The sequence below is a fragment of the Sciurus carolinensis genome, chromosome 15 (assembly GCF_902686445.1).
Source record: "Sciurus carolinensis chromosome 15, mSciCar1.2, whole genome shotgun sequence".
Classification (NCBI taxonomy): Eukaryota; Metazoa; Chordata; class Mammalia; order Rodentia; family Sciuridae; genus Sciurus; species Sciurus carolinensis.
This window is the reverse complement of record NC_062227.1, coordinates 27683895-27710923: the sequence shown is the minus strand read 5'-3', so window position 1 is coordinate 27710923 and position 27029 is coordinate 27683895. Positions and strand designations below refer to the sequence as shown.

Below are 27029 nucleotides of genomic sequence, written 5' to 3'. Positions count from 1 at the left end.
TTTTAATGAAACATTGTTAGTGTCAGCGAGATCATTTTTTTTTTTTTTTTTTTTTTTTTTTTTTTTTTTTTTGCGGTGTTGGGGATCGAACTCAGGGCCTTGTGCTTGTGAGGCAAGCACTCAACCAACTGAGCTATCTCCCCAGCCCTAGCGAGATCATTCTTTAGCACTTTGTTGCACTATCCTGAAAACCCGTCCTCTCTTCCAATCTCCTGGGAGGAAGACAAATTCATCCGATCTGAACACTAAACTGGGCTGGTGCCTGGCTCCCAGGGCAGTCGCTTCTCTCTCCACAAAGATGCAGTGATTACCAAGGTGACCAGAAATTCTATTCCACATGAGCTGCTGTTTCAGGACCTCTTAAGTTCTTTCAAGGGAGAAAAGCTAGAGTTCAGGCTGGCTAAGCTTGTCTATGGCTCTGCCCAAAAGAAATGTCTGCAGGATGCTACAATATAATCCAGTAGGACCCATCATTTGTTTGCTAGATTTCTGGACACTGGAAAGAGGGAACAGGGCCAGGAGTTTAGCAGAGAAAGGGGACAGGTGGAGAAAGAGCTTTGTGGGCACCTGCTGCATTCCACACACTGTGGTCAGTCTTACAGCTGCCCTGAGACACAGATGACTCTATTTCATGGGCGAGGATGCTGAAGCAAAGAGCAGCTACTTGCCAAACCCATCCAGTCCATGACTGGTTTTCTATTGTCTGCAGGCCTCGCAGGGGAGTGCTTTCTACAGAGATCCAGGCAAGAACAGGAAAAGAGAAATTTTAAACAAAACAAAACCAAACCAAACTGGGAGAGAGTGGTGAAAGGCTGGCAATGGCCATCCAAGGTCAACTCTATCTGCAGGGGAGGGCATTGTCGAGAGACTACAAACGAGTAGGACCTTGGAATTGTTCCTTCCACCCATCTTTCTCCTGCCTCTGGGAGACACCGCTCCATCTTTGCCATTTCAGGATGGTCCTAGTCTTAGAAATACAGTGGACCCTCCATATCCTCAGGATCCACATCTGTGGATTCAGTGAATGGTAGATTGAAAAAAAATGAGCACTGGGATTGAACCCAGGGGTGCTTACCCACTGAGCCACATGCCCAGTCCCTTTTTTGTATTTTATTTAGCGATAGGGTCTCTTGAATTACTTAGGACCTTACTAAATTGCAGAAGTTGGCTTCGAACTTGTGATCCTCCTGCCTCAGCCTCCAGAGTCACTGGGATTACAGCTGTGAACCACCTTGGCCAGCAAAAATGTGTATATTTTTAATTGTATCTATATTGAACATGTAGCTCAGTTGGTAGAGTGCTTGCCTCACACGCACAAGGCCCTGGGGTCAATTCTCAGAGCACACACACACACACACACACACACAAATATATTGAATATGTAGATTTTTTTCTTGTCATTACTCCCCCAAAAATACTATAGGAAACTATTTACATAGCATTTACATCATATTGGGTATTATAAGTAATGTAGAGATGAAGTATACAGAAAGATATGTAGAGGTTTTATGCAAACACCATGTCATTTATATCAGGGACTTGAGTATCCAGGATTTTAGTATCCATGGGAATCCTAGAATAGATACTGAGGGATGACTGTATCTGATAAATTCTCAGTGCTTCCAGGGATGTTACTATTCAATTATTTATTTATTTTTTCAGTACTGGGAATGGAATCCAGGGCCTCATGCATGCTGAACAAGTGCTCTACCACTGAGCTACACCTCCAAAGTATTACCAAAAGTAAGTTCTGTACAGATACACTCAGGAAGCATTTATTTGTTTTGTGTTGCAGCTTTCAGGTTGCCCTTATAAGCGGGAGATCTGGGTTTCTTTCCAGAAACAAGTTTCTTGAGTCTTGTTTTCAGTTTCCACAATGTTCCTTTTTATGTTCCCGACACTACTGCCTTTCACTTGGGTGGAAGGGAGGAATTCCTTCCTGGGAAACGCCCTACCCTATCTCTGTCAGCTCTCCGGCTTGAAGGTTTGTAAAGATGTTTTGATTTTCCGTAGTAAAAATGTCAAAACTTCATTCTAAATTTACCACTAGAAGTAGGCCCATTAGCTATATGGATTTACCACAGTTTATCCTGACACGCTAAGCAGATGGTTTTGCTGGGGGCGCGGGGTGGACATGATAACAAGAGCAAAATTTATCTATGGAAGAAATGACATCAAATATTTGGTCATAATATTTTAAAAATGTTAACTTAATCTTCTAGATACACTGCATGTCATTTTATGGAAAATAGAATTTTTTGTTTTTGTTACCCATCTCCAGACCTTTTTATTTTTTATTTTGAGACAGGGTCTGTGTTGCTAAGGGCCTCACTAAGTTGCTGAGGCTGGTCTTGAACTTGTGATCCTCCTGCCTTGGTCTCCAGAGCTCCTGGGATTATAGTCGTGCACCACCACATCCGGCTGTTTCATTTATACTTGAGGAATCTTTCCCTTTGGTGCATCAGGGACCATGAAGCCATAGAAAGCACCACTTTGGATATGACAGTTGTCCAAAGTTCCCTCCTCTGATGGGGATTGTAACCCAGGAGCCAATAAGGACCAATAAGGTCATTAAAAAATATCTAAATAGAATGGAATAAGTAAGAAAAAGGAAGAGAACTTCCACATCTCTAGGGGAGGTTTATAAAATTGACACTGTTCATTCATGGACACAGGTAGCTCTCATGAGCTTCTTTGACTGCCTGACTCAAGTCCCCTGCATCTTTAGGCAAGGTGAAAGCGAAGGAGAGAAGAGGCTTGGAGAGAGTCATGTCATCCATTCCATTTCCTGAGGCTCATCTGTGTTTGTTTTATTTTGGTACCAGGGATTGAACCCAGGGGCACTAAGCCACTGAGCCCCAGCCCCAGCCCTTTTTATTTTTATTTTGAGCCAGGGTCTCACTGAGTTGCTTAGGACCTCGCTAAGGTGAAGGCTGGCTTTGAACTCATGATCCTCCTGCCTCAGCCTCCTAAGCTGCTGGGATGACAGACCTGCGCCACTGTGCTCGGCTTATCTGTTCCTATTTTTAAGGAACTGGGGCTTTTCTCGGGGAGTCAAACTTCATTTTCTCAAAGGCTTTAAAATAATTTGATGTCATTTTGGAGTTTGGGATTCCCACCGACAAGGCCTCAACCGTTTGCCTTCGAGGGGAGCCTCAGCACACAACACACCCCATACAAGCGGCAGGGGCTGGTACCAGCCTCCCACCCGGGCTTCCCATCTGGTCCCGATCGGCCGCCGTCTCCCAGAATGCACCACACTTACCGGAAGTCTGCGCGCCCCCCACTGATTGGACAAAGAGCTCTGGGGGCTGGACCTCCCTCCCTCGCTCCCTGGAAGAAATGGCTGCCTGTGGGATGTCAGAGCAGTTCTGACTCAGGCCTCACCTGAGTTCTCTTCCCTCCTTGATAAAGTGGTCCTCTGGTTCTGCTTGTGGAAGTATGCGCCCCCACCCACCCTGCCACCTTCTCTCTGCTCCAGTTTTAAGAGAGAAAAACCCTTTTAAGAGGAATACTTTAAAGATTCTATTCTGGAATTCTTTCCATGCATGTTTCTTCTCTCCATGTCATTGTTCCAGCTATCTCCCCTCTTCCCCAAATTACTGTCTGCATGTTCCTCTCTTATCCCAATTTTCTCAGAGTTTGGAACTATCAATCTAAAATTAGAGGTGAGAATTAATCAGTATTCATGATAACACTTTGCAGTTATTTTTTTCAAAATAACAACATGAAAAACAATATAATATATAATACATATTATTATAAAATATAATAGATAACAATTAATGATTAATTTATTTCCTTTTCAAATGTCTTCATTGCAAAATAATTGAACCCTGTTGTGTGTTTTTGTTGAAGTACAGTTTTAAGCCTTTCAAATGACATCTCACTTTTAACCTTACCATTAATGTGGCATTTTCATTATGCTGAATGAAGATGACAGATGCTGAAGGAGGCACCCCTGCTTTAGAGAGAGGGAAGATACCAAACTACTTGACAAAATCTCCAGAGGAAATACCAAGTGGAATCTTTGTTGACTTTTCTCTTTTGACTTCCACAGTTTTGTTTTTTCTTTTAAAGAAAAGAAAACCTACCTAAAACTTGACTGCTATTTTCAGAGTTCTAGAATAATCCAGAACAGTAATTTTTCAAGTAAAGAAGTTTCATTTTTTGGCAATGGCTGCCTTCCATGAATGTGCATGCTCCTTGACATGATCAAAGAATCAGGAAGCTGCCTTCCACAGACATAAGAGTATATAACAGAGTAACACAGGAATAGAGTAAGTACAGTAATTAGCTCAGCAGTCACAAGGACTACTGTCTGAGGTTTGATTGCTCATCCAGAAATAGTGCTAGACACACATTCCACTGAGCATGCTTGCCAGAGCCTCACATTCTAGAAGCACTGAAAATGCATGCACTGAATGAATGCACACACTCCATCTCCCAAACTACACCCCCAAACCACCCTGGGGCACACATATTCTAACACAGTACAACACAGCATGCTCCTGAGCCTTCAAGCTTTGACACCCTCAGCCAATAAGCTGCCAAAAAGATGCTTAAGCAGCAAAGTTGCACTGACCTCTACTAACCGAGGACTCTTTCTTTAAATCCTCAGGGACTTGGAGAAGGTCAACAGGGAGGCAGCCAGAGGCTTCGGGACAGGCCCCGGGAAGTCATGTTGCTCTCTGCTTTCATTTTTCCTCATTCTAATGTCCTTTTGGCTTTCTGACTTTTTACTTATTTATTTATTTAGGTACCAGGGATTGAACCGAGGGGCACTTAACCATTGAGCCACATCCCCAGTCCTTTTTACATTTTTTACTTTGAGACAGGTCTCACTAAGTTGTGTTTAAAAAAAAAAAAATGGTTTTGTTTCTATCTTCTTTTGTTGCAAGTGGAATACTGTGCTTAATCCAAGCAGGCAATGTAAAGCTACAACTTCAAAGCCATTCCTTGATAAAACATTAAAACGGCCCAGGGTGGACCAACTGTTATCTGTAATTCTACAGATAATTAACTGACGTTGCCACTGGGAGTTTCTGCGGGCAAGGTCACTCTCTTGCTCCTGCTTGGTTTCCATGACTCTTCTATTAGGCAGAGGATAGAAGTCTTTCAATAAAATTCCATTTTTACTGTGTAGAGAGAACTTGAATTTCTGCTTGGCCTAGCAGAAACAACTACTCTCTACTTGAAGCAACCTCATTTTCCTCATCTCTCTCTACCCTGAAATACCACTATCTGTACCTCCTCCTCCTTTTTTTTGTGTGTGCAAGGGGTGGAACCCAGAGACTCTCATGGGCTAAGCATGTGCTGTGACACCCCAGTCCTCTTTTTTTTTTTTAAGTCTAGAGCAGCAGTTATTTTCTGCAATGAATGTGAAAATACTGCCTTTGCAACTTGAGTTTGTCGGCTGTGATGGTACTCCACTTTGGATTTGTGCGTTCCATGAATACATCACCAAGCTCTTCTCTTCCAACCTTCAAACTCCAGCACTTCGAATCCCTTGGCTTGAGTTCAGTCATTGGCTTTGCAATTTTTCCACTCCCCATTTCCATGCACTGCCCATTCATCAAGGCACATCTCCTTCAAGTTGGAAAACTTGCCTAGCCCCCCACCTCTTCCAAGCAGCCTGCCCCAATTAAGCAAGGACGAAGACACCCCTGAAGCATGCGCAACACGCTCCGGATAAAGGAGAACACACACACACACACACACACACACATACACACAAGCGCGCATATGCCAAAACAAACACAGAAACTCACGAAAAAAGGAAATTATACATTTTCTACCTTTCTGGTTATAAAGCCCCTAGGAGGGGAAGAAGATCAATTTTATTCCAATAACCAATTAATCATTTCAGATACCGAGATATTTTTACCAGTTTTGGAGATGACTCAGCAAAATGACTCAGTGTGGTCAGTTGCCTGCTTTCTTGAAATCCTTTTTCCTTCTCAGCTTCTCCAATGCATCCCTAAAGGGACCTGCCTCTCACCAACTAACATTGGTGCTCACGTCTTGTGGACAGCTGTCCGGAAGAACCAGTCCTGAGATTAGCAAATGCCCTCACTATCTAGTTTTCTTGTTGGGAAGCCTTAACAACTTTTCTTGCCCACATACTTTCTGAGGAATACGTCTGTGACGTGGGAATAAAGGGCCTGGACTTTCCTAGACAAGGCCTGGCTGCGAGGGCCAGGGCAAAACTTCCTGACATAACTCTACATCCAGCTTCCAGTAAGGCCACAGGAGAGCCAGGGTGTCCCTGAGGAGCTCTGGATCTGAGGCAATCACACAAGAGAATACAAATAGACATAGGTGCTCTCGAAATGCCACCAACCCTCTCAGGACAGTGTTAACGCCACTTGGAGGGCCAAGAGACCATGGCATAACATGACCAGAACAAGGAGAAACACAGATGGAATGGCGACAGTTGGCAATTTGAACATGGCATCAAACACCACTGCCACGGAAGCTTGCTAGCTACAGGCCACGCTGTGCAACCTTGAAGCAAAACATTATCGATTTTGTGGTTGTCAAAACATACCTTCAACTGCAGAACTCAGTTTTATGACACCTTGAATAAAAACAAAAAGCGGCAGTTATATAATGGACCCAAATTGCTTTTTCTTCACTCTTCGCATGACACACACATACTTCACATCTGGATTTTTCACTGGCATTTTGAGAATTTTTTTTTTTTTTCTTTTTGGTACCAGGAATTAAACCCAGGAGGGCTTAACTTCCAAGCCACATCTACAGCCACCCACCCCCACTTTTTTTTTTTTCCTCTATGTTTTGAGACAGGGAATCACTAAGTTGCTTAGGACATCACTAAGTTGTTGAAGCTGGCTTTGAATCTGCGATCCTCCTGCTTCAGCCTCCCGAACCCCTGGGATTACAGGTGTTGTGCCACCGCACCTGACTTGAGATCTTAACTGAACAAATACCTACTTTACAAATGAAAATTTTTTTTTTTTCTTCTTGGTAAGACCACATGGGTGTCTTCATTGTCCTACTAAAACCATTTGAAGGGATTTTTCATTGAATAAGGGATTTGGTGTGTTTGTGGATGAGACACAGGCCTTGACTATTTCTGTGTATAAATTATGCAGAGTTATGGATCAATAAAAGTCCACACAGTAGGACACCAGAGTCCGATACTTCCTGTTTAACACTGGGTAGAGAGATTATCGGTGCACACTGAGACAGAGTTTGTGTTGAAATACATATCAGGTGGCTAAAAACTATGGCACAATCTTGAAACTTCCTTCTCTGGGTTGGTTGGGTTAGAAGTCAGTTTTTGGTTGGATGGGTTCAACTTTTGGCTCCCTGCAGATTAGATAGTGAACAGGCTACCTGAGCAGGCCAAGTTGTTCATGAAGCAAGTGTATATTACCCTTGACTTGACCGTCATGTGCCTTGTCAATGAATTTAAAGGTGAAAATACAAAACTAACGTCAATTAGAGTTGGTTCAATAATTTTATTGAAAAAGCACTTTTTGTAAGTCATAGCCATAAATATAAAATATTCTCTAGTTTCTCTGCCATAGTCATGATTATTTGGGCTCAGTAAAAATGTCTATGGTATCATTTGGTTGAAATTCTGATTCTTTCTAGTTGGAGGAGTTTCTAATTTAGATGGCAACAAAACGTTTTAACACCACTAAACTAAATTAGAATCAGCAAGAATATGCACTGATTTTAACAGATTATGTTCACAGAAAGGCAAACTTGCTGTTCATTATGACATTCCAAAAAAGCTGCTTTTAATTTACCTGCTGAACCTCATTTTTCTTGCAGAACTGTTGCTGCCTGGTTAATGTCTAACAAGGGACTTCCCAGAGGAAAGAGTATGCCCCTCTGTGTATGTATGTTGATTATAAATTTTCCTAATGTAAAATATGCATAGCACATAATCTACAAATAACAATGAAATGTACAGTATTCTTTAGGGAAAGTTCTATCTAGCAACTGATTTTCAGAAAATTCTTTTGTTGATTTTCCATCAAGTAGTCAACAATTCAAACCATAATTGGCTAAAATCATATATGCAGTTGTATCCCAATCTTGTCTTTTCCCAATAAATTTATTGTTATTACATACTTTTTTGTTTTGGTACTAGGGATTAAACCCAGGGGTCCTTACCTGTTGAGTCACATCCCTAGCCCCCCCTTTTTATGTTTTATTTTGAGACAGGGTCTTGCTAAGTTGTAGGGTCTCACTGAGTTGTTGAGAATGGCTTTGAACTTTCCATCCTCTTGCCTCAGCCTCCTGGGCCACCGAGGCTTATAGTCATATTCATTTTTGTGTATAACCATGAAATAACCATATTCATATTTTTGTACAACCATTTATGTGTATAATCATGATTTTGTGTATTAACCTTGTCTCTCAAATAAACAGTATACTCTCATTGGTGTGTAGAAATGGGCTCTGTGCAGGGACATCTACGTGAATTCTTATAGGGGTTGGGGGTAGTGGTGGAGGAAAGCCCGATAATGCATTCATTGAGTTAGGAACACAAAGGTTAAGTTAAAAAGCAAACAATAGTCTGATTCTAGAACTCTCATTGTAATCATTATTTTAATAGAAGCATTGATGATTCATTAACTTTATATGGACATTTTAATTTTTTTAACCCAAATCAAATGTTTCTTCATAATAGCGTGGGTCTTTATGTTGCAAACTAATTTTGTTATAGTAAAAATCTAAAATTAGCTAAATCTAGTTATAGAGCTAATTATAAGCAATTATAGAGTGATGGGAGAAGATATCTTTTGTATTAAAATGTGATTACCTTAAAGATTTGTAATGTTTAAGATGTGATTGATGTTGATGTTTAAAAGCTACACATAGTACTGCTGACTTCTAGGACACAAAACAGACATCGTCTGGTGAGTGACTGACGTTGACATTGCCTGTAATTAAGGATAAACCATAACATACATACATAATATAAATATATATACATACACATACAATAGTCCTATCAACCACCTCACCGAAGTCTTCACAGTTGGCTGAAGTATTTGGAAAAAACAAAAACGATAAAAGAATAAAGGAACTTAATTGTTCTTTCCAGAACTTGATATCTTCAATATGTTCAATAAGCTCCGACTATGTCCCCGATACCAATTCAATAATGAAGACAAAGTTTTGAGAAAAAGGAAAAAGAAGTTTTATTGCTTTGCCTGCAAAGGAGGAACACAGGGGACTCCTGACCCAGAGGCTGTGATTCTGCCCATCAGGCGGAACAGAGGGTTTTTAAAGAGGTGATTTGAAGGCTGCATTCCAGGTGTGCCCTGAGTGGAGCGGGAGGGGAGTCGCAATTCACTTGCTAATTTGGTAGAGGGAGAAGAGGGAAAAAACAGGTCTGTTTTAAAACAAGCCTCAGTGGCAGACTGTTACAAATAAGGCAAAATCCTTGACCTTGCAGTACTTTGTGTACCTTTTGTCCATCATCTTCCTCCAAGTCAGAAGCAATTGCTAGCCAGGTATGTTTTCTGCACAGTTCTCCATTTCCAAAATTATTCTGACCTCTTTCCCACTATTTTTGCTTAATGTTTCCTTCCCTCCTTCCATTCTTCCATCCTTCCTTTCTTTCTGTGCTGGGGATTGAACCCAGGGCCTCTCACATGCTAGGCAAGTGTTCTACCACTGGTTAATTTAAATCGATCTAAAATAATTCAAAGGAGAAAGATTAGGTTAAAATAATTTATGCTAAAATGTGAATGTCTAGGGCTAAGACCCTCTAATGCCATCCCACTGTTGTTGAAATACTGAGCAAATTTCTTTATATCTTTTTTTTTTTTTTTTTTGGTACTGGGGACTGAACCCAAGGGTACTCAACCACTAAGCCACATCTCCAGCCCTTTTTATTTTTTATTTTGAGATAGCAACTTGTTAAGTTGCTTAGGGCCTCCATAAGTTACTGAGGCTGGCTTTGAACTCACGATCTTCCTGCCTCAGCCTCCTGAGTTGCTGAGGTTACAGGTGTGCGACGCCATGCCCGGCAATACTGAGCAAATTTCTAACCCTGGTCAAGGAGGTCCTACATGACATGTTCCTACTTGAAGGATTATGGAAAATAATATTCCTGCAACATAGCCCCCAAAGAAAAATGGAGAGAAGTGCAGTTCAGAAGACAGAAGGGTAAACTAGCCAAGGAATAATGGGCCCTGGGGGAAAGGGTGGATACTGAATGCTGGACCCTAAACTATGACCTTCCCCCGTGGCTAATTAGTCCTAAACAGAAGCACAACAAATTCCAATGGGCAAGATTTGAGTACTCATCCTGGGATCTGGACTCTTATCACCCCAGACAACAAGTTTCGACCTTTTTACAACTACCCTCCTAAATTAAAGTTTTAACGTGTTCAACTAGCCCCTGACAGTCAAAACAGCACATACATAGCTCCCAGTGATTACATCTTTGCACTCTATAAAACCAAAATCTCCTCTGTAACTGAGGGCCATTTCCCCCATCCGGAAAATGGGTCCCAATGGTGCCCGAGTCTGCGAAGGAATAAAGGCTTCTCTAAATTCGTTGAGGTCTGCTTCCAGTGCTTTTGCACTTACACTACCTATTCCTGTACTAATTTACTTCATCTCACATGATGCTTTAGCCACATGGTCCCTCTGTGCTTTGCAATGCTAGATCCTTTCTGCCCCCAGCTAGGGTATCTATGGCTCCTTTCAGTTTAAATGTTCTCCCCAAACCTGTAGAATCTTCCTATAATCAGCTCTTTCTCTTCATTCAGACTTGACTTCAAATGCTAGGTCCTCAGAGTCCTTCTTGATTACCATATTTAGAGCAGCCCCAGAGATTACTCTTTACCCTGTCTCTTGGTCTTTTAGTGGCAGTTACCTCTGTAAGGATGTCATCTATTCAGCATTTGGTTCCTACTTTACAACTGTCTTCCTCATTAGAATACAAGCAGAGTGAGAGTAGGGACCTAATTTCCTGTTACTGAATGAAGAACTGACCATCATCACACATACTTCAAATGTGCTATTGGAATTGTGCATCCTACTGAACAGAGTGCTTGAATCTCACTGTAATGACCGCTGTCTTTCTACTCAAAGGCTGGTCTTTCTTTTTCTTTTTGAGTACCAGGGATTGAATCCAGGGATGCTTAATCACTGAGCCACATTCCCAGCCCTTTTTACTTTTTATTTAGAGACAAATTCTTGCTGAGTTTCTTAGGGCCTCACTAAGTTGCTGAGGCTGGCTTTGAACACGTGATCCTTCTGCCTTAGCCTGCTGGGCTGCTCGAATTGGAATGGAGGTGTGTGGCACCATAACCAGCACTCAGAGGCTGGTCTCTATGGGGGTTAGTAAAAATCAACATATGGAGGTTACATATGTAAACTGCAGTAGACATTTAGCTCTTTCCGAAATGCAATGTAAGAAATGTTGCCAAGGCCTTTCATTGGCTATTTGGAAGTGAGATTGTGTTCTAAATGAATATCAAGAAATATTAGCTAATCAATGTTATGTACAACTATGGATAGAATCTGCAGTTCTCTTGTTTTTTACTGTTATCATCCTGGGCCAAATCATTTTAACAATGTTTCCAGGAATCTCTATGATGAGGTACAGATAGAAAGAAGATCTCAAAAAGCACTGTTCAGTTTTTAATATCCTTCTAATTTATTTCCTTACTGCCCTTCTAGTGACCTATTGGAAAGGTCAGGGGATGTTCCCCACCCTTTAGAACTTTTAAGTGACTTTTCATTGTTCTTCAGGCCTAATGTAACCTGCAAAGCTCTTCAGGATGTCAACTAAAGCAGAACAAAAACAGCCATAAATTCTTCCACATTCTTCCCATGGAGAGGTGGAGACTATGTCCCCTCCCCTTGAAACCAGCAGGCTTTGTGACCTTCAGAATACAGAGGGCATGACACTCTCCCAGTTCTGGGCCCAGCCTTCAAGTAATGACAGCTCTTGCTTCCTGTCTAGGGGAGGGTAGAAGTCCTGTGACTCAGTGACGCAGAGGCCATGAGATGATGCTGAAGAGAACAGCAAGCCTAGGCGAGGCAGAGAGCCCGAGCTATAAAGGTCACGAGGAGACGATTGGTGGAGGCCGTGAGGCTAGGGAGAATACTGTCATTGGAAACTGGAGGAAAGGCAACCTTTTGATGGAGTGGCAAGAAATTAGGCAGCGTTGTCACCTGTAGTCATAGGGAAAACTGAAAAACACCTAATACACTCATAGTTTTTATTTACTGTTGTTTTTTGGTGATGCTAGTGATCAAGTCCAAGACCTTGAACACGCTAGGCAAGTGCTGGGGATCAAAACCAGGGCTTCGTGCATGCAAGGCAAGAACTTTACCACTGAACTACCCAAAATGGTTGCTTTTAAGCTGCTACAACTTTGAGGTAATGGTAGTAAGTATCAGATAAATAAAAGAGTCACTTCACTTGGTGGTGCACACCTGTAATCACAGTGACTCAGGAAGCTGAGGCAGGAGGATCACAAGTTTGAGGTCAGCCTTAGCCACTCAGCAAGGCTCTAAGCAGCTTAGTGAGACCCTGTCTCTAAATAAAAAATAAAGAGGGCTGGGGATGTGGCTCAGTGGTAAAGCACCCCTGGGTTCAATCTCCAGGACCTAAATAAATAAATAAAAAGGTCAACTGGGCCTAAATATTCTGACTTCACGTAACTCATGCCTTAGTTTTTGGTGCTCCAGGCACACCCCCTTTCAGTTCTTAGTGTTGACCTGCACCTTCTCTCACCCTTCTTCATTGATCCTTCAGCTCGTAGTGAGGATTTCTCAGGGGAGTTCTCTGTGGGCCTCTAGACTACTTCCTTCTTTACAGTTCGTTCTCCCACAAATTGCCTCGGAACTATCATCTCTGATTATTTGATTCACGCCTGTCTCCACGTCTAGATTGTAAACTCCCCAGAACAGAGAGTCAGACTCTCTTTGATCCTTGCTGAATTCCTGAATTTGGCACAATGTCTGGACATAGTAAGTGCTGGATAAATATTTGTTAAGTGGATGAATGAAATATTTGATGCAGCTGATAAGAATCCCTTCTCACCGGAGCCATTAACAACCTGCCACTTGTCTCTCACACTGTAAACACTCCTAGCCATTGTAACTGGGGAGACAGTGGGATTTACTATTAGGCCCTTATTTCTGTTTTGCTGTTGTCTTTGGAGGCCCTCATGTTCTTGTGTTTTTGTGACCCTGGAAGAATAGGAAGCATGAGAGAGCCCCTGGGGATGTGCTGCCCAGGAATGCATAGAGAAAAAAAAGCACTTGACACTTGCTCACATTTACATCTTGGAGGGAAATCTGGGGGCTTTCCTGAGAGTCTTAAAAATAAAAAAAATCATGAGGTTGGGTGTGGTGGTGCATGCCTGTAATACCAGGGGCAGGAAGATCACAAGTTCAAAGCCAGCCTCAGCAACTTAGTGAGGCCCTAAGCAACTCAGTGAAACCCTGTCTCTAAATCTCTAAATAAAATACAAAAAGGGGTGGGGACGTGGATCAGTGATTAAAGGCCCCAGTACCAGTACCAGTACCAAAAAAAAAAAAAAAGGCTCAAATTGCTTACACTATTTCTAAATTGAAGTTTTGAATTTTTAGATCATGAACTGGTTTCTATTCTTTAATACTAGAAGATAGAACTGTAGCAAAACAGGGTCCTGAGAGTCAGGTAAACCCTGCACTTACCATCACCTAATCTGCATTCCTTCTATTTAAAAATGTAGTCCTCTACTCAGTCCTGAAGATAGGGAAAATAAAAGTTCCACTGGAAAGAGGTTTCCTTAACATTTTTTTCTGCTCTGCTTAATAATTTGTCACTCCCCCCCCCCTTGTTAGTGAAATAAGCCCAAGTCTCTTGTCAGTGTCCTTATATTTTCATATTTACTTATTTATTTCTTTTGCAGTACTGGAGATTGAATCTAGGACCTTGTGCGTAATATATAGTGCCTCACACATGCTAGGCAAGTACTACCTCTGTGTTACACAGCCAGCTACTTGTTATTTTCTATGGTAGTCTTCAAATGGGTCTGTGTACAATAGCAATAGTTCATTAAATGGGTTTGGTAGGCCTCCAGTTGAAGAAAAGAGTATTTCATCTACCACAGTGACAGGGCCGCTGTGCAGATAGACATATTCCACATCAATTCAGTATGCTCACACTCTGAGATCAAGCCCATTTCCACCTTTGATTTGTCCTCCCTCTATGAGTACACAATACCACATTTGTCCCTTTTGAACATGTAACAGATTAAAGAGCTGGGCAGGAGGCAGATGTAGGTACACCTTTGATCTCTCATCCCTGGGGGTTAAGGGAGGGTAGACACCTGGCCGCTGCCAAGCAGGAAACAAAACGCAGGCCCCGACTGGAATTACCTTGACTGGAGCTCCAGCAGCAGCCGCCACAAGGGCAGCTGGAAGCCCTGCATGTGCATGGAGGGAAGAAAGCCCCACGGGTTGGGCAAAGGACGCAACATAGGAGTCCTAAAAATGTGATTTTGGCCAGCTGGGGTGGTTAAGTACGACCATTTGCAAGACAGAGGCCTGGAAAGATCAGGCAGCTGTTTTAAGGAAAACAAAAAAGTGAATCTTTTGCAAATGATTTTGCAAAAATTCCAGCTGTGCACAACTGCCGAAAGGCAATTCTGATGGCAAGTCAGGAAACTTTCGAAGAAAGACTTTATAAACATTTCTTTTTCCTTTGCAGAATTTTTAAATTATGAATTTCACCTTTGCACCAGGATACCGAGGATGTTCTTAGTCAAGGTCCCTGTGATTCTTCGGTAAAACTGTATCGCCCCCTGGTGTCAGTATGCTGCCATTGCACCATCACCCACTGAACCCAAAGCTGAGTAAGGATGTAGCTTCCGGTTTTATCCCATAGATAACCTGTCTGATAGTATTGGATTGAAGAATATAGTTTTAAATGTCAAACCCAGACTTGGTTTGATAAAGACATGGAATGAAGTTTTTAAATGAAGAGACCTTTCTCTACCCTCAGCAGAATATCCTGGGATGATCAAGTAATTCTGAAAAGATATTGATCAGATTTTAGTCTGCCAAGTTTTAATACAGGATGGTCATGGAAGAGGCTGCAACACACCTACCCATTTTTCAGAACCAGCTCAAGCATCTCATGGGCTGAAAAGCCTTTCCTACTTCTTAGCAATGGTGCATCCTAGGTAATATTGCTTCTCTCTGTCTTAGCATTTATCTCTGGTGGAAACACAAGAGTGATTTCTTTTCGTATCCAATGTGATTAGGTACTGCCTGGCAGACAATATGTGCCGAATAAAAATTTGTTATTTCTTGTTCACATATAAAAATGCAACAATGCTCTTTACAAAAAGGATAGAATATACTTCATGATTAATAGCAATTAGCCACTAGGGCTGGTGGCAAGAGAATGTGGTCCTTTGATGGGACTCACAGGGTTCTGAGCCCACTGACACTGTGCAGGCACCTGTGTCCATCCAGTTTTTTTTGGAAAATGGTTGCAATATCTTAAAATTAGAATCTATCTGTCTGTAACAATTAGGGGGTCTATGAAGTTATTTAATTTTAACTTCCATTACTTCACAAAATGAACCTCTACTCCAGTGAGATGGTAAGTATGTTTGTTTGGTGAGATTACAAATTTCTTTTGGACAGATATTTCTAGGAGTAAGCATCAAGTCATGTTAACGATGTTACTACAGGTTCTGTTGCAGATGGACAGGGACCTTGGACTCTGAGCTGGGTGACAATAAAAATGAAACGCAAGCTCCGTGTGGTGGTGCATGCCAGTAATCCCAGCAGCTAGGGAGGCTGAGGCAGGAGGATGGTCAGTTCAAAGCAACCTCAGCAATTTAGTGAGGCCCTAAGTAACCCAGCGAGACCCTGTCTCTAAATAAAATATTTGGAAAAGGACTGGAGATGTGGCTCAGTGGTTGACCTCTCCCTAGGTTCAATACCCAGTACAAAAAAAAAAAAAAAAAAAAAAAAGAAAGAAAGAAAGAAAGAAAAGAAACATGATGGTCTGGGGAGTTTCCTAAGGGACCGAATCTGAATCGAGTCAGACTCACCTATGTATCATGAGTACAGAGTTATTCTGACCTGGATGTCATCTCAGGAGGGAAGAAATAACTAAATCAGAAGAATCTATTGCTTTAGGGTGGGTCAGGAGGTTGATATTATCAGCAAGACCATGTTTTAAGTTACGATGTTGTCCTATTTTGAGGTGTTGGGGGTCAAGCCCAGGGCCTTGTGCACTCTACCACTGAGCTTCATCCCCAGCATTTCATCAATACTATTGATAGAAATTTCTTGAAGTCATTTGTTATGTTTTCACTTGGTTAAAATAAAAAGCCTCAAGGAGAAGGCTAGCATAGTCTAGGCACAATTCATGGTTAAGAGCTTGAAATCTGGAGCCAAACTGAATAAATAGGTACAGTGATTGTGCCATCTAGTTTTCATGTGACCTTGGCAAAGTTATTTAACCTTTCTCTACTTTCAAAATGAGGAGAATACTAGTAACATGTACATCTGGGGGCTAGTGAATGCTCTATAAACACTGGTTCATGAGGGGGGCTGTGAAGGTTTCCCACTAAAGGAGATTTTTTTTTAATTCTGAAAGGGGCTTGGGGAGCAGCTTAGTGGCAGAGTGCATGACGAGCCTGTGGGAGACCATGGGTTCAGTCCCTAGAACTGCAGAAAAGCAAACGAACAAATAAACTCAACCACTGGAAGAGCCAGGCTCCTACTAAAGTCTGCTCTATGAGGCATTACTAAAACCCCCACACTCAAAGGAACGTCCCAGGTACTGGGGTTTCCCCAGTGTTGGTCTTGTCCCTGGGACTGGTCTCAGTGCAAATGCAGAATCAAGGACCTCTCTAACACTTGTTTACTTTTATTTATTTATTATTTATTTATTTTTTTGTTGGGGGTACTGGGGATTGAACTCAGGGACGCTTAACCACTGACCCACATCCCCAGTCCCTTTTTTATATTTTATTTTGAGACAGGGTCTTGCTGAGTTTCTGAGGGCCTTGCTAAGATGCTGAGGCTGGTTTTGAACTTATGATCCTCCTGCCTCAGCCTCCTGAGCTGCTGGGATTCCAAGCACATGCCACCACGCCTGGCTCTGACACTTTTAGGTCAGTGTGACTGAACCTCTGGAGTGTGTGGGGCCCGAGAAGGTTCATTTCTCCCCCATTCCAGGGCAGAGCTCCCCTCTAAGAGCAGGTCAGAGCCTGCGTGTCCACTAGGAGTGGAGGTCAAGGGCGGTCTTCCCTGGTCCTGCTTTCTCTCTCTCAAACTTGCAATCCTCTACCTCTGCCTCCTGAGTTGCTGGGATTACAGGCATGCCATGGTGCTCAGCTTGTGGCCCTGTATCTTCTGAAGCAGTCCTAAATATGCCACTGTGATAATATTTTGAACTGAGTACTGAATACATTTGACAAGTTTAAAAAAACTTTTTTAAAAAAATTTCTTTATCTGCTTAAAAGCAGAGCCTCTCAAAGAAGCCAATTTTCATCCATCCCCTCTCCTAGAGTTTCTGCAACCAGGGAAGACTGACTCTTACCTGCAGAGAAGTAGGCAGCACACCCAAACAGACACTGTGACAAAACTATCATATCTCCCACCTATTCTCCTACTTTTATTAAAGTAATTTGCTTTCTCTTAAATGTTCTCCCCTTTCCTTCTTAAGATAATATGAAACCTCAAATCGTAAGTCCCTTCTTGAGTCATAGTTTTCTGTGAACTCTCATATGTACCTGATTAAAATGTTTTTTTTTTTCCTCTTATGAATCTGTCTTTTGAAGGTCAATTTGCACTTCCCAACCCAGAACCTAAGAGGATTGAGGAAAAGTTTTTCCTCCCTGATGATTTCCTCTGTGCCCTTGGCCAAACACTGAACCCCCCAGTTACAGATCTGCCCAGGTGCTCAGAACCAGCTTAGCTCCTTTCTCCAGAATGTTCTCAGTGTAAGCAGCTAGACAAACGAGTCCACAGAAATCAGGAACAGAATATTCAATGCGTTGCTCTTTGCAGAGCATCTTTGAACAATGCTTGACAAAGGGAAGCATTAGATAAGTGTTTGTTAAATAAAAGTAAATATTCACTATATTGTATACTCGCAGTCCTTAAGAGAAGACAATAGAGATGAGCTTCAGGGTTGCAACCCTTCTAGATGCTTTTCTTATGTGATACTGCATCTTTAAAATTCTGCCTATATGGGGATGGAACAAATGTATACTATTTTTAAAAAGCTAGTAATTTTTATTGTTAGAATAAGACGATCAAAGTGGGATCTTTTAACTAGCTTCTGTCTTTTGAAGTGTAACTGGTGATGCGTTTTTAAACATGTGCGAGGCACATTCAGACTTATACAGAATGGTATGAGTGGATGACTGGAGACAAACGGTGCCTATAACCACTAACAACGGTGCAAAATTATACATCCCAGGGGAGCCTGGAAGCATAGACTTTTTTCCAAGAAGAAACTTAGAAGAGAAAATTGGGCCTTCGAATGTAATTTCAAAAGATGTACAAGTATTAATGAGCTATTTGGGACTGGCAGAGCACACTCCTGCATCCTGCAAATTCCACTGCCTTCCAAGCAAAGCCGGCAATCATTAACTTCCTGGACAGCTGTTTCTCACATGATTTTTTTTTCCTCCCACGAATTCTCCCAATTCTTTTTTGGTAGTCGTCAACTAAATCTTTACCTGATTGCAATATCCATGCTGCAGAAATGAATTCATCTTAGGGGTTGAGATTTTTATTTGGTAATTGATTTGCAAGAATGGTGATTGTCATTCTCCAAGCCTAGAGAGAAGATGCAAGGGTGTGTTCTCTACAGGCGTAATTAAGCGCACTATAGTAGAATATTTATGAGAAAATTCTAAATAATTTCTATTCCAGTGTCTCTAAATGTAACATGCTTGTGAACCATACCCTGAGGTTCATATTTGACAACTGTAATGTAAGTAAAATGTACTTTATAAATGTGCCCATAAATTGCCTAACATTAATTTTTCCATAATGAAGCACACTGAGATTAAGGTCAACCTGCCAGTTTTTAGTTTACCTGAACCAGAACATCTGAGACACTGCTAAACTCTTTATTTTTTATTTTTATTTTTTGGTATCAGGGATTGAACCCAGGGGTTCTTAACCACTGAGCCACATTCTCAGCCCTTTTTTGTATTTGATTTAGAGACAGGGTCTCACTGAGTTGCTTAGGGCCTTGTTAAGTTGCTGAGGCTGGCTTTGAACTGGTGATCCTCCTCCCTCAGCCTCCTGAGTTGCTGGGATTACAGGTGTGCCCAACTGCACCCAGCCCTGCTGAATTCTTGATTGAAACCATTTAGTAGCCTCTGTTATGTTTTCCCTAGGATCCCCACACCCCTAGTTCTCTTCATAGCACTTGTAACAAGGATAAACATGGTGCACATAAATACTACCAAAAAGTTTCTGATTATCTGCTCTGTGAAGTCAGGGCCAAGGCTGGATCAGTATCATCCATGTGTCCTTAGGAGCCTGGCACACAGCAGGTACTTGCTATAGTTTGAATACATGTCTCCCAAAGGCTCATGTGGTAAAGGCTTGGAGCCTGGTCTGTGGCCCTATTAGGAGGTGGTAGACAGGTTAAGAGGTAGGGCTTAGTGGGAGGGTTTAGGTCACTGGGGACATGCACTTGACAGGGGTATTGGGTTTCCAGCCCCTCTCCCTCCTCTGTTTTCTTGTGTCCTGGCTGTGAGGTGAGCAGTTTGCTCTATCATGTGCTGCTGCCATGATGTGCTGCTTCATCACAGGCCCAAAGTCATGGGGCTCATTGCTCTTGAACTGAAACCTCCCAAACTGTGAGCCAACATAAACCTTTCCTCTTTTTAACTTTCTTTATCTCAGGTATTTGTTACAGTAATGGGAAGCTGACTAACACAGTGTTCAATAACACTTGTTAAATAAGGAAAGGAACTCCTAATTCCACCTGACTCTTAAATTGGCAACTCATACTTTCCTGCTTCACAGCAGAACTTGAGTAGAAATGATCACCATGCCACAGAAAGTGATTTAAGTCTGAGATAGAGCAAGTTATTTTTATAAAGAAAGGAAACAGATTATTCTTTTTTATTTCTTTATTTCTTCTTTTTTGCAATGCTTGCTGGGGATGCAACCCAGGGCCTCACCCATGCTAGGCAAGCACTCTATCTCTGAGCTATTCTCTAGCCCTAGAAAACAGATTTTGAATTTGTACACCACAGAGCTTTGTAAACAGATTTCCCCCTCAAATGTACTCATGCCCAACTGAGGGGTGTAAGAGAACCTAAACAAATATAGTCTTGATGAAGATAGTCTTGATTCCATTTTAGAATCTATTTTAAAGAAATAATCACGAATGCTTTTATCCTTACCCTCCTATATTCCCAGCAGAGCAATGAAAATAATCTCTAAAAGCTAAGATCATATAATCTCTGTGCTGAAACCCAGAAATGACTGGAAGTGAAATCCTCTCCTTTGCCAACAAAGTCCTGTATAATTCTTGTTATTTTATGTTATTTTTTTCCTTCAGAATTTTCTACGGTGAGATTTTTGTTTAGAAAAAACAAAAGCATTGTTAAGAGGAGAAGGGCGATGTTAGGAAAAGTACTTTGGGAAGAGAATATTCTGTCTCTTTGTCATTGAAAATGAGTTATAAAGACGCTGGATTTTTCCAGGTGTTTTTTTTTAAATGGGAGGAAACATGACCTCCATAGAACATGCTGGTCACCAGCCACTGGAGCTTTGATTAGGGTGCTGTGTGGGTGCACCCGGAAGTTTGCTCACTGACTTCTACATTTCTTTTCCTGAAAAGCTAATGAGAAACAGATCATTCCAGGGAGTGTCTAAGATTTTAGCAACCACTCACTGCTAAGCCCTGGCTCTTATTTTGTGGTCCTTTGAGGTCACTGTGTTCCCTCTGTTTCTCTGCTCAGTCTTAGCATGGCCAGCTCCTCTCGCACATCAGGGCCGGCAGAGCAGCAGCAAGCAGCTCCTCCAAGCCCAGGCCTTCCCCTGAACTTCCTCCTCCCTCACCAGTTCCCCTGGTGGATTCTCACCCCTGTTCTCTTCTCTCTGTCCCCAGTCCCCTGACTGCAGCAAGTCTTTATCTTGTCTCCTTTTGCACAACCCCCTCAATTGGATTCCAACTGGTCTTTCTGTTTCAGTCTCTTCCCTCTTTAACCAATTTTCCATAAGAATGACTTTTCTAGCATACACACTTCTTCCTTACCTAAAATTAGGTTTCTAGGCTCCATACTGCCCAAGGACAGTGTGCAAGGCTTCAGCTGGATTCAACCTTGTCTTCCATTGCTTCCTCCATGTACCCCTATACTTTGGCTTCTCTCTTTCCTTCACAGACTGTGTCTCCATTTCTCTGCATGTGCCTGAGAAACTCATTCCCAATTTCCCTTGAGAACTGTATCTTTTCACTTTCTGGGTTTAACTCACTGGCTTTGACTGAGAAAGCCTCCCAATCTTCGCGAGGCACGAGTAGATCCATCCCTCTACCTTTACTGCTTTACACATCTCTAGTGTGGCCCTCGCTGTATTCTTGATTTATATTTTTGTTGTCCTTAGTGACCTGTGAATTCTACTAGAACATCGCTCCCATTGATTATCATAAACTGGTGCTCTTTAGAAGAACTGATTGATAGAAACCACCTGTTGATGGGCTACTCTTAAACAAGGATTGATTTTAGTAAACCGCTATTATAAAAACTATTATTAGTGCACATTAGAAGAAGATGATCCCTACTGTTAAAATTGCCACCATCACCACAACCACCACCACTTTCGCCACCTCTCCTACTTCCATTCTCACCTCCATATCACCACTACCTCTTTCACCTCTACCTTCTCCTCCTCCACCATCACCACAACTTCTACCATCTCTACCTCCTCATCAATCACCACCACCTCCACCACCCCCACCATCTTCAGCATCTCTACCTCCATCATTTCCACCATCTTCACCTCCATCATCAATCACCATCACCTCCACCATCTCCACAATCCCTTCCTCCACTATCACCAACGAGTCCACTACCGTTATTATCCCCACCCATCAGCACTGAGCACCACCAAGTAGCAGGTGCTAGGTTAGCTGTTTCATATGCATTATCTCATTTCAACCCCACAGTATGATTACATATGAGAAAACTGGAACTCAGTGAGCTTAAGTATCATCTTTGTGATTACACAGCTTTAGGGGGAAGAGTTTGGAGTAAAACTTGGGACTCTGACTGTGGACTGAATTCTTCATCTGTAGGAGAAATGTCTCCTCCATTCCAGGTTCTTTGGGGACAGAGGTTATTCACATTATTTCCTTTCACAGCTCTTGTCAGTGCTGGTGAGAATATAGTATGTATTGAAATTCAATACTGGTTGCAAAAGATGTTGGCTCGATTAACATACAGTTTGAGTGTGCGTATGTTTTAATTAAAAATAAATGCTACCAAGAATAATTAGTTCTCTTTAAAAATTTTTTTGTACTGGGGATTAAACCCAGGGGTGCTTAACCACTGAGCTACATCTCCAGCCTTTTTTATTTTTTATTTTGAGACAGGGCCTCACTAAGTTGCTGAGGCTGCTTTGAAATTGATATCCTCCTGCTTCAGCCTCCAGAGTCATTGGGATTATAGATGTGTGCCACTACGCCCAGTGGATAGCTGATTCTGATTAATCCTTAAAAGTCTCCACCTCAAAAACAGTAACCTGGCTTTTAATCTATTTTACTTGTATTCAACCCAAGATGTATTTTTGGTTGAAGATTTTAGCAAGGGAAAGCTGAGACTATCATTGAAGATACCTATGTCTATGTCCCAAAATTTGGAAATTATAAGGAGAAGATCACAAGAATGAAGGAATTAAAAGGAAAATAATGAGTCCTATACATTATCTAATGCCCAGTCAACTGAACAACTATATGCAAAAGGAATCTTAAGTACTCCCCCCCCCCCCCACTTAAAACACTGATGAGAAAATCTGCTGTAAAGAACGCCACCTGTCTTTGCCTGAATTTCCAGGCTACAAGCCATGAACAGAAAGAAGGAAAATCTTATAGAGGCTTAGTCCAGAATACCAGCATTTCTATAGGAACTTGGGGAAAATAAATCAGATCTCCCGTTACTAAAAGACTGCAGTTTAACCTGGTGACTTATTGCCCTCCCTCCCGTTATCTTTGCTCAATTCCTTCTACTCCAGCTGTCTCCACCATGCTGCCTGTTCCCACCTACGGATGACCCACATGGCCACTTACCCTCTAACAGCACTTTCTATCTTGCTGGATTCATGGTGTGCTGGCAAATGCTTAACAACAGGCTCTCTCTCTATTTTTGGTACTGGGGATTGGACTCAGGGGCACCGTTCCACTGAGCCACATCCCCAGTCCTATTTTGCATTTTATTTAGAGACAGGGTCTCACTGAGTTGCTTAGGGATTTACTAAATTGCTGAGGTTTGTGATCCTCCTGCCTCAGCCTCCCGAGCCGCTGGGATAACAGGTGTGTGCCACTGGGCTCAGCTAACAATAGGCTCTCTGAACAGGAGAGAAGCAACTTCTGATCTGTAACATTTGCCAGTTTCCATACTACCACGTGGTTTTTCTTGAATCTATCAACCAGCCGGAAAAATTCTTAAAATTGCCGCAATTAACTTTTTTGGGTCAGTATGAGCTAGCTCCAGGGTCTGTGGAACCCTTTCTACCGTGAGCACCTCCCTCTTCCAAACTTCTGCTTCTCTCGATAGCAACACTACCCTCAAACCCTTGGCAATTTAAGGCTACTTCCTCACCGTTTCATGAGAAGAAATGTTGAGATTAATATAATTAAAACAAACAAATGAACCAGGCAGCCAGTGGTGGTACACGCCTGTAATCCCAGTGATTTGGGAGACTGAGGCAGAAGGAGGGCCAGCTTCAGCAACTTAGTGAGGCCTAAAGCAACCTAGTCAGATTGTCTCAAAATACAAATCAATCAAATTAGAAAGGGCTGGGGATGTAGCTCATGGTAAAGCACCCCTGGGTTCAATCCCCAGTACCCAAACAAAGGGAAAACAAAACAACAACAATAATCAAACAAATCTATTAGTTGATTAGAGGTATCATGTTTATGTGGTTTAAACTGCAAAATTCAACAGGGTAGTCACAGAAAATTCTTTCTTCTGCCTGTGTTCTCAATCACCAAAGTGCCCTCCCTGAATGAAATCAACATTTCCGGTCTTCCTGTGTCTCCACACACTGCCTTCCCATTGCCATTTGGAGATCATTTTTCTCTTGCCACCATCCTACAGACGCTCATGTTCAGGCTAAATCCATCTGAACCATTTCCTCTGTCTCTACCTACTAATTTCCGGGACATTGTCTTCCACAGTGACTTTGGCCTGTTTCATCGACTCTTCCATCCCACTTTCTGAGATTTCAACATTCATGTCTGTGGCTTCACAGAGATCCTTCACTTTGACCATCTTTATCTCTGTTCTAGTTCCTCAACCACCAGTCCAATCAGACCTGAGACATCAGCATTTCCACCTCTAAGTGCCCCTGGACCACAGGCCTTTTATCCTAGGCCTTAACACCTCTTTACTGAATCTGCCCTCCTGCCATTTGTGAGCTGGAATATTTCCTCTTTTTACTGCAGCAAATCAGCTCTGCTGGTTTATTTCTTGTCCTAACTGGCCCAGATCCTCAGAATTAGCCATTTCAACAAGGGAATTCTCTGCCTGGTTTGGTGGTGCACAATTTTAATCCCAATGACTTGGGAGGCTGAGGCTGGAGGATCACCATTTGAAGGTCAGCCTCAGCAACTTAGTGAGACCCTGCCTCAAAATAAAAAATAAAAAGGGCTGGGGTGTGTAGCTCAGAGGTAAAGTGTCCCTGGGTTAATCCCCAGTACCAAAAACAAACAAACAAACAAACAAACAAAAACAAGGGAATTGTCTGTCCTCTTGCCAGATTACCACTTACATCTATTTTTTGTTTTTGCGGTGCTGGGCATAGAACCCATGGCCTCATTGCTAGCCAAGTGCTCTACCACTGAACTCCATCTCCAGTCCCACTCCACATCTATTGTCATATTACTCATGACCTATTGATTTCTAGGGGCACTTCCGAAGATATTTCTTTGTTTAAAATCCCTTAGGGGTTTCCTAGGAATTCAATTCAAAATTCTCAGCCCACCCATGTGCCGTGGCACATGCTAAAATCTCAGAGATTTAGGAGGCTGAGGCAGGAGGATTGCAAATTTGAGGCTAATCTAGCCTCAGCAATTTAGGAAGACCCTGTCTCAAAATAAAACAATAAAAAGGTCTGGGGATGTGGCTCAGTGCTAAAGTGCCCCTGGGTTCCATCCCCCAGTATTAAAAAAAAATCTCAGCCTAACAGTCAGTGCTTTGATCTGGGAGGCCCATGAGCCTAGTGTGTCTTTCTTTAACTGTCTACTGCCAAATTCAGTAACTTGCTCTTGTTTGAACATATCCTGGCTTTCTCTCCTCCTGTGTATTTGTTTGGTTATTTCTCCTGTTTAGAATTATGTCCATATCTTATTTATCCAAGGCCCACAGATATTTTCTTTTAAACTGCTGGGGATGGAACCCAGGCCCTCACACATGCTAGGCAGGTGCTGTACTGCTGAGCCCCAGCCCCAGCACTCAACTGTGTTCTTGATCAGCAAGACCCCACATCTTTGCACCCCATGTGGTTTTCTCACTGTCCTCCACTGGACCTTCACCTTTTACGGCAGCTCATGCCGACCTCCGTTCTCTTCTAATTATCATTCTGTGCTGGTTGGCTTCCCTCTGCAATCAGACACTGCTTGTGTGACAGTGTTATCATTCTTTTTGTGCTGAGAGTGAATACCAAGTTTTATTTCCCGAAAAACACAGCACTGGCTTGTGTGTGTGCAACATGTGAAACCTTATCCAGAATGACTAAGTAGAAACGCCAGGAAAGAGCGCTTGCTGGGGCATCTATTATTATTATTATTATTATTATTATTATTATTATTATTATTATACCAGGGATTAAAGCCAGAGTCTCACAAAGGCAGGCAAGCTCTCTGCACTGAGCCACATCCCCGACCCTCATCCACAGCTCAATCACCCCATGTTCTGTCCCTTATTGATCATTATGTGACAAACTTGCAGTAGACATTAGAGACTATGTGGGTTGCTAAAATAGCCTATGAGCTTGAGAGTGCTTTGAGCCCTTGAAGAAAGGTAGGACAGGGACACGAAGTGCCATCCAGGTTTCCTTCCAATAGCTGTGGAACTCTTTGTCACAAAGGCATGGCCATTCCTCACAAAGGGTCTTGGTTGAGGTTACAGAATCTCTGTGGCCTTTCTGTGTTAGATAAAAATTAAGGAAGTCCAATTTTTTTTTTTTTTTTTTTTTTTTTTTTTTTTTTTTGCGGTGCTGGGGATTGAACCCAGGAAGGCAAGCACTCTACCAACTGAGCTATATATCCCCAGCCTAGTCCAATATTTTGAATTCGACTTCTGTGCTAGGTTCCTGTAGACGAGACTAAAAATCAAAATGGAGTCACCCATGCTAGAGTTCCACATCACCAAAGTGGAACTGAGTTGTTATCCTATTGAAACTGAGTTGGTTATCCAGAGATAACCCAAGAGCCCTAACAGGCCAATTTGGTTGTTGTTGTGTTTTCTTCTTTTTGGTACTGGGGACTGAACCCAGGAGTGCTCAACTACGAGCCACATCCCTAGACCTTTTTATTTTTCATTTTGAGGCAGGGTCTTGGTAAGTGGCTTGGGGCCTGGCTAAGTTGCTGAGGCTGGCTTTGAACTTGAGACCCTCCTGCCTCAGCCCTTCGAGCTGCTGGGATTACAGGTGTGCACGACTACGATCAGCAAGAAAGTAACTTTGGAAGTAATTTTGAAATGACCATTTTTTTGTGTCTGCTTTTTTCAGCCTCCTCTGCTCTGCTAATTCAAACACTGAAGGAATGAAGTGTTGCCTGATTCTAAACCAGCAAAATAAAGCCAGTCGAG

At 42.2% G+C, this 27029-nt stretch overlaps 1 protein-coding gene and 1 long non-coding RNA gene across 26 annotated transcripts in view; one reads left to right on the top strand and one right to left on the bottom strand.

The window, feature by feature from the left end:
* Window positions 1-27029, bottom strand: part of Dlgap1 (DLG associated protein 1) — an 879880-nt gene that overhangs the window by 127048 nt on the left and 725803 nt on the right. For 14 of the 24 annotated variants that reach the window (XM_047526690.1, XM_047526689.1, XM_047526695.1 and 11 more), the window contains one exon: window positions 6551-6580. The exons of the other annotated variants lie outside the window; for them this stretch is intronic. In XM_047526690.1, the coding sequence (XP_047382646.1) occupies window positions 6551-6580 (30 nt within the window). The remainder of the gene's footprint in view (window positions 1-6550; window positions 6581-27029) is intronic. 24 annotated transcript variants of the gene reach the window in all.
* On the top strand, window positions 1572-27029 carry LOC124965633 (uncharacterized). Of its 2 annotated transcripts, XR_007105213.1 has the most exons (4): window positions 1572-1743; window positions 7807-7870; window positions 14711-15185; window positions 26950-27029. It is a non-coding gene; the product is annotated as an uncharacterized LOC124965633 (long non-coding RNA). The 2 variants fall into 2 exon arrangements; XR_007105212.1 differs by lacking the exons at window positions 1572-1743; window positions 7807-7870 and adding an exon at window positions 9415-9500.